Source organism: Phaethon lepturus, unplaced genomic scaffold (assembly GCF_000687285.1).
Source record: "Phaethon lepturus isolate BGI_N335 unplaced genomic scaffold, ASM68728v1 scaffold20117, whole genome shotgun sequence".
NCBI classification, from domain to species: Eukaryota; Metazoa; Chordata; class Aves; order Phaethontiformes; family Phaethontidae; genus Phaethon; species Phaethon lepturus.
Window position 1 is genome coordinate 15294 of NW_010551385.1, and position 10276 is coordinate 25569.

Here is a 10276-nt window from a genome sequence, read left to right on the forward strand (position 1 = left end):
CTGGGAGTCAGGATTTCCTAACACATGCAGATTCACCTTACACAGTGCTGGGAGCCAGTGCTTATTCTTAACTTTGAGGGGAAATAAAATCCTCTAACGTCAAAGCCCTTGTATGTTCGGAAAATGCTTTGTGCTAAAGACGTCTACAGTAAAAATTACCTTTATTTGAAACGTGGTAGTGATAAACCTGATTTAACCTTTCCTGTGGATGGCCAGGAAATTCTTTTCTAAGCGCAGTTCTTTTTGTTTGCTTGAGGGTGCATTTGAATCTCATGGTGGTTACAACGTCCTATGAAACCTATTTCGGAAAAGGATGCACATTGCCTACGTAGGTGAGGAAGAAAAAAGAGAGTAGTCAGGTGTATAGCCTCTTTTGCCTTGAGAAATGGCTGCTGCAGCCTTATACTTCTGGTTAATCTGGTGTACAGTAACAAGGGAGAGTCTGCTCACCTGACGGTTAACAATTTTTTAAGATTGCCACACACACGTGCTTTTAGCTGAAATACAATGCAATCTTAGTAACAGGAGTAATTTTTACTTAGGTTTTAGGAGGGATTGTTCTACCAAACGAAATACAGAGACATAGCTGAGATGACATTGAGAAGCCCAGTGAAGCAGAACTTTATTTTTATTTTGTATATGACATGGCTGATATTCGGTCTTGGCTCTGAAGGCATAAAAATTAAAATAATCCTCATCCAAACCCCCCAAACAGCAGAAAGGAGCAAGTGACCATGGAAACGGAGACCATGTCCCCAGTTGGAAATGGCTTGAGTCAAGCTCATTGTGGATGAAGGGAAATCTGCCAGTATGTAGTCAATTAGAGTTCTCTTCCTGAGAACTTCAAATGGAGCCCTTAAAACAAGCTTTTGAAACTCCTGAGCATCCAAGTGTGTGCAGGTCTTTTTGGAGCACCGGTCTCCACAAGCACAGAATTATGACCGTGGTCTTTGTGCTGAAAATGCAAGTGGTTGTGGCTGATGTATTTAATAGATGGTTTGCCCCTTGTTCTCTCTATGTAGCAAATTTTTGAACAAAGGTCCTTATTCCTTAACATTCTCTGCATTGTTTTAGAAGAGCCCAACAGGACAAACTGTTTCCCTCAAATAGGTTTAAGGAGAAGGCACTGCAGCGAGTGAGCTGTGGAAATGAATGGGTCTTCAGTGTGTGGCCTTTGCTGGTTCGTTTCTTCTCCTGAGCAAACCTGGTACTTTCAAATGACATTGGCTTTATCTTTTGTGCTGACTAATTTAGCTCTCTTTCTCCTTGCTCTCACGGGCATTTTTCTAGTTTCAGCTTTATCTTTCCTTTCTTTATGCACACAACTCCGTTCAGCTTCCGCTTGTTAATAATTTAGTTTCAAAAGCTGGGGCCGTGTTTCTTTCTCAGGCTTTGCCTAAAATTCTTTAACTGTTGGGAATGGGAGGCCTCGGGAAAAGAGGAGAAAACCATTCTGTATTTGTTCTGCATTTGTTCTGCACATGGTAATACCAAACTGACTATAAACGGACTGCTGTTTTGAGCAGTGCTCGCAGCTATAAACTTCAACTGTTGCCAGCACCTTTGTAGATGAACAATTGTGTGTGACATTTTGAGCTTTTATGCATGGACTTCACCTTTTTTCCTTGGTTTCTTTTTTTTTTAGTTTGTTTCTAATGAAAAAAAAAGTTAAAATTTATCCATCTGACCTGCATCAGATTTTATTTCTATTAAAAAATGTATGGATAAAGTCCAAATTCTTTCAAACTCTTGAGCCTTCAATTCAATGTGCTTAATCTACTTCCTCCGGATAAAAAAAATGTGTGTGGAAGGTGATGTTGGAAAACGACTAGGAAGTCATCAGCATATTTGGCCTCCCAAATCCCAAGTAGAAATAAAAATGTCTTCTGGGAAATGTCATGTTGCCTTCACTCCCTGCAGTCTTTCATTCATTTGAAATTGGCTCAGATTATTTATTTTTGTTCGTATTATTGGGGTTTGATTGCTGTCCACTATATTTTTCTTACAATCTTGGACCTCTTTCTTAAGGGTCCAAGATTATACAGTGAAGGAGATGTTTTGGAAGACTGTTAGAAGTTGTGATATGTGTTTGTTCCGGTTTTAATGTCTGTTGTTTACCCATTAAGCAGGTGACAGGTGAATGACAGCAATTTAAAAAATCCACGATTACTTTTATTGCAAAACTGGAAAAAATTGAAAGATTCTTGTCACCTTACTGTTTCCTAACAACTTTTGTATTCCTCTCTTTTAGCTGGCAAAACGTGGATTAAATGTAGTTATGATAAGCAGAACTCTTGAAAAACTGCAGAGAGTAGCCTCTGAAGTTGGTAAGTGTTTGTCTCAAACTTATCTTCCCGTTTAGCAGGCTGGCTTTACAGGGATCTGGAGGTCTCTTCCCTTGGTAGTGTATCTAGTATAGTAGGGCCGCAGATACTGCTCCAATGCTACAAATAATTTTTGGTATTACTGTGTTTCTTGAACACTTCTAGTCACAGATAGCTTTAAAAATATATGCTATCATTCAAACAGTGCAACGGGTTTGATAAAAAAGTGAATGTACATTCTTTACTGGCTTTATCTGCCCTTAAAATCTATAAATACAGGCAAAGGGAATGTAATACAAGAGTTGTTGGGGGGATCTATGAAACAGTCTATGCTTGGGAAAATTAGGTTACCTTTGGCTAGTTCTTGGAATATAGCAAAGGAAGAGTAAAAAATGGAATCAAGGTACCTGGTTTGTTTGATTTTTTTAAAGTTTTCAAGTTACATTTGGCTTTCAATAAAACAGTTAAATAGTGTGTCTTCAGGCTTAATGTTCCCTTTCTTTTCTTCAAAGGCAGTTAGCCATTTACCCCAGGGAATTTCTTGTTTAAATATGTTAAGACTGAAGGTTAGGATTTCTTTAGGAGTCAATTGAGTTTATATCCTCCATTAACTTTAAAGATGGTTAGGATTTCTTTAGGAGTCGAATGAGTTTATATCCTCCATTAACTTTAAAGATTGCTGTAATCAAGGTTATTCTTCCCACTGTCTCTTTCTATACAAGGCTTCTATCCACCAGATTCCTTGATTCACAGGTTCTTGTGTTAAGCATGTGTCACTCCAAGACTACACCTCTGTCAGAAAGACTTGCCTTTAAGCAGGCTTAGCACCAGACTCCAATGAATATCAGGTCCAGGATATTTCCTGCAGAGAGAGCAGTGCATCTCTCAGGGACATGGCAGACTTGAGGTGGGTGAAAAAGTCTGTAACTTCTGAACCTGCAGCTACCAAAAGTCAAGGATTGGACCCTGAAAATTTTCTGTCCGTTTTCCCTCCATTTTTTTTCCAAGGGTAGACTTGTTTTCCCTTGGGAAGCAAGGGATATCAGAGGAGGAAAGCACCAGCTCCCTGAGTAGTCTCTATAAGCAGTCGTATCCGTGAGACCAACGTGACTGTGGCCTACACTACCCCTTTTAAGTAAACAGCCATAAAAAAATAATTTCTGCAGGAATTAGGTCAGGTCTGGTGTCATTGATGCATTTCTCTGCAGCTAAATGTTAAAGAATTATAATAATAGAAACCTGAAATAAAAAAGGCTAAAGAGGTTTTACAGTTACTTTGCATTGTAAATTATAATCAGAAGCAAAGAATGAAAACAAGAAGATTCCTGAGACTAACATAGCTAAGTAAATAAAAAAAGCGGTGGAGGGCTGGAAAGATGACATACTGTAAATTCCTCTGCACTGTGATGTATTATAAGGCCATCCACTGGCCACCTTCCTAAGTGAGGCCATGCTGTGCTGAATTATGTAGCAGCATGTAATGAAGGACTTGCGATGTCCTGCAAGGTACTGCTGAGGCAGCCGACCCTGCAAACACCCCTACGCCTGGTGCAAAAGTGACCCGTGGCTTTTCGGACGTGAGGAAGCTTCGCTGACTGCAGCGGTGTTACCCACGTAATCCAAGGTGCGGGGAGCTGGGTGGCGTGACCCCGGGAGCTCAGGCTACGCTGATCAGGTTTCCACGCTGTGTTCAGCTGGGTTGTGGGCATAAAGAGTCTTCCCCAAAGCTTGCTGAAAGTGGTGGCAAATCCCAGTGAGATTTTTCCATTGTTTTCGGTGGGTTTTGGCTGAAGCCCAGGGTGGCTCATCTGTTATTTATTGTGTCAGGTTGGAAATGAGTACGTAACAAGAAGTAGATGGCACAAAAAAAAAGGAAAGAGAGGAAGATATTGTGATGAAAACCACAGAGTATCTGACCTGGAGGCCACTAAAATCAGCAGGGAGCTCTGGATGTGGGCTTATGTTAAAGCTTTGGAAATGTTCCACTGATTCCAATTTTTGGACTCGGGCTTTGCTGCGATTAAGCTAAGCAGTCATTGGGAAGGAAGAGAAGTTAAACGTACTGTGATGTTACGTGAGTAAATAAACAACAGAAACAAAAAATGAAGCAGACACCTAACCAGAATGATTGTACTCTTCTCTAAATTTTCCCTCACTGACTTTTTCTTTCTAAACTGCTTAAACAAGCAGTATCTCGCTCCAAGTGGCTATCATTACCCTGAACTAATATGCAAGGAGGTTAAGGCAGAGAGAGAGAGAGAGAGAGAGAGAGAAAGTTTGTTGTAGGCTATGTGGATTTGTTGCAGGACTGGACATTTTACTCTTGTCTCCTTTTTCTTAATAGCTATGTCATGTATCTTTTTTCAGTCAGTTGGACACCATAATTAAAAGACTTACCTCCCTTTTCAAACTGGTGTTATTATTTGCTTAATCATACTGTCACAGTTCATTATCATAGAATCACAGAATAGTTTGGGTTGGAAGGGACCTCTAAAGGCCATCTAGTCCAACCCCCCTGCAATGAGCAAGGACATCTTCAACTAGATCAGGTCGCTCAGGTCCAACCTGACCTGGAATGTTTCCAGGGATGGGGCATCTGCCACCTCGCTGGGCAACCTCTGCCACCCTCATTGTGAAAAATTTCTTCCGTATATACAGTCTAAATCTACCCTCTTTTAGTTTAAAACTGTTACCCCTTGTCCTATCCCAACAGGCCCTGCTAAATAGTCTGTCCCCAGAATAATATAAATTAAAGGAATCTAACCTGTGGGTAATTTCAGAGATCTCAGTGTTTGGCTTTCCAAGTCCTGTGGGCCACAGGTGTTCCTGAGAACAGCGCTCAAGGCTGGAGCAGGCAGAAATCCACAATAAGAGAAACATTTCTCTAAAGAAGCACTGGAATTGAAAACCAGATTTCCATCCACTCAGACTGGAAAGCTCATTCAGAAGGAGATAAAAGATAACAAAATAAGTCTTGTGGAGGGCAGGCAGAGAGCAGCATTACAGCAGGTATACTGCTTATTTAACACATTTAGTACGGTGGTTGTGAAATATTGGTCATGAAACCAGAAGATTAGAAATGATGAAATGCTATTAACTGCAATCCTGTGTTTGTTTATTCTGCCTACATTTCCTAAGCAAGTGGTACAAGCAGAGCTAGGTCCTGACTGAAAAGTGACACCTTAGGATCTATATATATGACCAGGGTCTGTACTGTTTAGCTGTTAATGCCAAAGCAAAAAAAAAAAAGCCACTTCTGTAAGACATAAAAACTGTTCCTAACAAGGTTAGGAAACTAACTTTGTTTTTTGGGGGGGTTTGGTTGGGTTTTCTTGTTTGTTGTTTGGGGTTTTTAGAATCTTTTTAGAAGAAACAAATCTGTATTTAAGGAAAGATAAACTGTGTGATCCTCAAAAGCAGCGGAAAATACAGCTGCATCAGTTTAGACTAGCTGAGCATGTGGTTAATGAATTTGGGTTTGGTGAGGCAGGAAGTAGCTTATCCACCTCTTCCTCCTGAAATTATGCCTGTTAATATAGAAGAAAGCAGTGAAAAAAAAATCACCCGAGACAGCTGAGAACCAAGTGTGCCTTGCTCCCGCTAACGCCCGTGAAGGTGCTAATTCATTTAGCTGACCCCCCTGCTACAGGCTCAGTTTCCAATCTGCTGTACTGTGTCCTCTGCCTCTTGTCCTTCCTGGTCCATGAGCCAAGCAGGTAACAAGCTGACTGCTACAGAACAGAGCACTTGAGGGCCTGCACCAATTTTCCAAGTGCTCTGCTAAGTAGTAGCAATTCCCATGCTGGTTGTTTTTTCATTGAGTTTGTGTTCTCTGGTATCTTCTATTATCTTCTGCAGTTCTGCTTTTACCTTAATTCTTTTTGTTTCTTCTCTCCTTTCCTGTTATTTCTGAAACGGAGTTACCTTACGTTTCTGAGGAGACGCATTTCTCCAAAACACTCTCGAAATGTGGCCAGAACTTGTGCTTTATAATCTAACAGAAATTTTTATATTGCTCCCCAGTCTTAAATCTTTTTTAAACGTCTTTCTGTTTTTAAAATAACTCTTCATTTTGCTCTCCTCTCTGCAAATGTCCACTGAATACGAATGCCATCTTAGCCTGAGTGCTTCTCTCTTCATATTCGGATTTTGCTGTAGTACTTCAAAAGGGTCACCTCTTTCTACAAAGATCAGTTCTTGTGCCAATTGGGCATTCATTTTGCTACCTCAGGTTTTCAGGAGGTCTTCATAACTCTCTGAATAGAAAGGGAGAGTTTCTGGCAGACTGCATGTCCTAACCAACTTCATGGTTCATCATGATTTGTTCTCTTCTTGGTAAATTTCAAAAAGCAGCACATTATCCTGTCTGACAAGTGGGATTCCCAGGTGGTCTGAGGTCAGAAAGAGTTAGATGTATCCTTCTTAATGATACAATTTATACCAAACACATCAGATTAAACAGCTCAGTTCAAGTTTTTAATTTTCCTTATATTAGTTTTCTCTTAATTTTAAAAAAAGAGAATAACCTGTCCTGATGTTAGAAAACGTAGGCTTTTTGCTTCTGGCACACTTAGGACTTTAAAAAAGAGTTGGAATGGCTTATGTCTTCAAAGACTGTCATAAATCTTTGTCACAGAGAGAGAAGAGAGACATAAGAAACATTGGAAATTATTTTTTGGCTCTCTCCTTTGCAGAATTGTTATCGTTTTCTGAAGAGCTATCCCTGGATAATTCATTTATCAGCATGATAGTTTTATTGTTTTTTAATATATTGTTTTATTCTTAAATGAGACAGAGGAAAGCCATCTGGAGGACTTGTTTGTTGGCTGACAGTGCTGGTTGCAGCAGTGCAGCTCTGTACAGACGAAGGGATGCAGAGAAAGTCCAAATGGTTTGTTTGATCCTCATTTTTATGTTGCTCTAGTTTTGGCTGCCCTTCTGATTGCCCGCAAGAAAGATGGCCACAACATCACTACAATTTTTAAGACCATCTCATTTTGTTTATAGAGCTTTTCCATCAGAAGGTCACTGTAGGTGTCTGCTCCAGCTGTTGCTCTGTTCTTTCCCACTCACTGCATTTATACTCATAATGTCCTTTTCTTTAGAGTTGTACCATTCCCCCAGCCTGGGACTGCGAAGGGGTAATTTGCCACTAGAGTTGTTTTTATAGGTTGAAGGTTCAAAGGGTGTTTCATCCCTTTCACACACACAACTGCAGCTTGGAAAGAGGGCAAGAAAAAGGGCACTCCTTCCTCCTTTCTTCTGTCACGGAGACAGATGTCCTCTAAAATTGCACAGAAGACGCAGCCCACATTTCAGATCTGGAGTCAGAGCGTCTGCTGTTTCCTCAGGCTGCTGGGGTGACTTGAGTAGCATAAGGTGGCTGAGACTTGCGGTATTTTGAAGGCAAGGAGGCACAGCCGGGAGGGAACAACGTTCCCTCATCCTCTGGTGGAGGCTCTGTTTTGTTGCAAACTCGCCTGCTGGACCCAAACCCAGATTTCTGCCAGCCTTGCTCTCCTGCGGAAGCTGGTGCCAGGCCTCTTCCCGAGTTCTGAATGTACACCAAGGGACGAGGCAAGATCCCTGGGTAGAAATCAGCGAGTCTGGTGCCTATCAAGGCCATGCTCTCTGTCGCCTGTAAGATAAAATCAGGCTCCAGAGAAGCAGAGGTGGCTTCCCAAACAGGACCCAAAGCAGACTTTCTGCCATCCACGTGCACCCGAATTCCTGCCACTTGCAGCGAGTCTGCAATCCAATCATCTATTGACATTTCCAGCTTCACCTGTCACTTTTTCAGCAAACTTCGTCTGGATTTCGGGTTTCCCATAAAACTTGAAAGCAGGTTTAGTAGCAAGAATTTACAATGTGAACATCTAGTTAGAAGAGACCTTACTGGGCCCCTTTTAAAGGAGAACCGTGCCTTTAAAAATGAGTAAATAAGTGCCTCTACCTCTTTTCCTCATGAAACTTCATTGAAAATATGAACAGCAATAAATCAACTGCTGAGAAAAATGGTAATGTACAGCTGGGCTCCACTCCTGCATAGCAATGACACTGGAAAAATCACACACATTTCCCTTTCCTTTCTGTGTAAATTGACCTTGTAAAATTTAAGCTATACCCTCCCTAAAATGCCTTTTAGTCCTGCAAAATCCTGGGGAAGGTTCAGTCTATGGGAGTGCAAATGTCAAAACAGGAGAGGAGTTGTTTGAAAATAATGTAGAAAATACTGCATCACATCCAGCCCTGTTTTCACCTCCTATGTGAAAAGATAAGCTCTGCTGGTTAAAATGTTCATCTTATACATGAGAACACTTTTAAACCATTCTGCAAAACTGTGCTTATGTGGGGATCTGGCACCCACACTCACTTGTCAAACATATGCTGACAGTGTTCATTTATAAATATTAGCATAACCAGGGTAAGAAGTCCTGTGTTGTTTATTTCTGGGTTGTTTTTTTTTTTTTCCTCTTTCTTACTGAAGGAGCAAATAGTGTTTAGGTTTTGTGGCGGAACTTCCATTGATTTTAGGGCATAAATTAACCCTGTATTTGCCAGGCCATTTCCCTGAAAATGACTGGGTACAGTAAGAGTGTTTTGCTTGTGTTGTAGTATTTCTTAAAGTAGGAAAGTTGAAACAATTGCTTACTGTACAGTGGGCATTACTAAATGAGACATCTGATTGTTTCTCTCATTACTTAATACAGCTCTCCCTCTGTCTGCATAGATGCAAACGGGTCTTCTATTTTTTTTTCTTAATTACAGAGCAGGCCACAGGTCAAAAGGTGAAGGTTATACAAGCTGATTTCACTAAAAACTCAGTATACGAGAACATTGAAAAAAGTCTGCAAGGCTTGGATATTGGTGTTCTGGGTGAGTCATTAAGGTCTGTTAATTGAAGAGTATGTTATAGCTGCAGTGTATTAAACAGAGAATTCTATAAATGATGTGCCGTAACAACTTGTTAGCCAACACTTAAAACTAAGCATACAGCTGCCTAATGCGTTTGAGCATTACTTATCATGAACAAGTGTTAAACGTGAGTTAGGATTCTCCTATGTTTCTCTTGTACAGTGGCTTCTTTACTGTGAAACCTTTTCTGCTGCTTTATAAGCAACATCCAGCTTGTGGGGTGACTTCTTCCCTATTTGGCCTCAAGGGCTTAATTTTCACTATTAGTTGTTTTACAGCTGTGTGCAATTCTTATATTCAATCTGAAATGAGCCTGTGGCTAACACTAATTGTTACGATCCATGCAGCAACAATGAAAACATGTTTTTTGGGGGAAGATTTTTTGGGGTTTCTTTTGTAAAGAAAATAATCTTTTTAATAGTGAAACAAATGAAACAACAACAACAAAAACAAACAAACAAAAACCCAAACTGTAGCAGCAAACTGTTTTTCTCTTCCCTGAAATCAGCACTGATTGGTACCCATGACTTCAGTGGAACAAGACTCGATGCTAAACGGCATTTCTCTTCACTTGCAGCTCAAAAGATTTTGGGTCTCAAGGAGAAGCCATTTGTTTAACTGGCTGAACTATGCACTTTGTCTAGATTTGGTTCTTATCATTATATTTCCTTTTCTTAGTTAACAATGTTGGAATGCTTCATAATCCTCTTCCGTGCCGTTTTCTTAATGGACCAGACATAGATGAGGTAGGATTACTCTGCGGGTTTCTACTTCCAATATAACAATGAGGGATTGTAATTCCATTTAACAAGGGACAGATTCTGCCCCTGCTACAATCGGCGCCTATTTAGCTGTTCAGTTGAGTGGGAAAAGAGCTGGGCCTGAAGGAGCATGTTTTGATTTGTTTTTAATGCTCGGGAGAGCCTGCAGGAGATAAAGAAGGGTAGATTTCAACTGAACTGCAGCGAGCACCCAGCGGGCGAGGGGAGAGCGTGGCTGGCCTGCTTGCAGCAGGGACCGGCAGCCCCTCTGGCTCA

The 10276-nt window shown here is 40.8% G+C and overlaps 1 protein-coding gene across 1 annotated transcript in view; it reads left to right on the plus strand.

Annotated features, from left to right (window-relative positions):
- Window positions 1-10276, plus strand: part of HSD17B3 (hydroxysteroid (17-beta) dehydrogenase 3) — a gene marked incomplete at its 3' end in the record, with an annotated part of 22290 nt that overhangs the window by 6188 nt on the left and 5826 nt on the right. The window contains exons 3-5 of the mRNA XM_010290902.1: window positions 2252-2327; window positions 9093-9200; window positions 9918-9985. Of these exons, the coding sequence (XP_010289204.1) occupies window positions 2252-2327; window positions 9093-9200; window positions 9918-9985 (252 nt within the window). The remainder of the gene's footprint in view (window positions 1-2251; window positions 2328-9092; window positions 9201-9917; window positions 9986-10276) is intronic.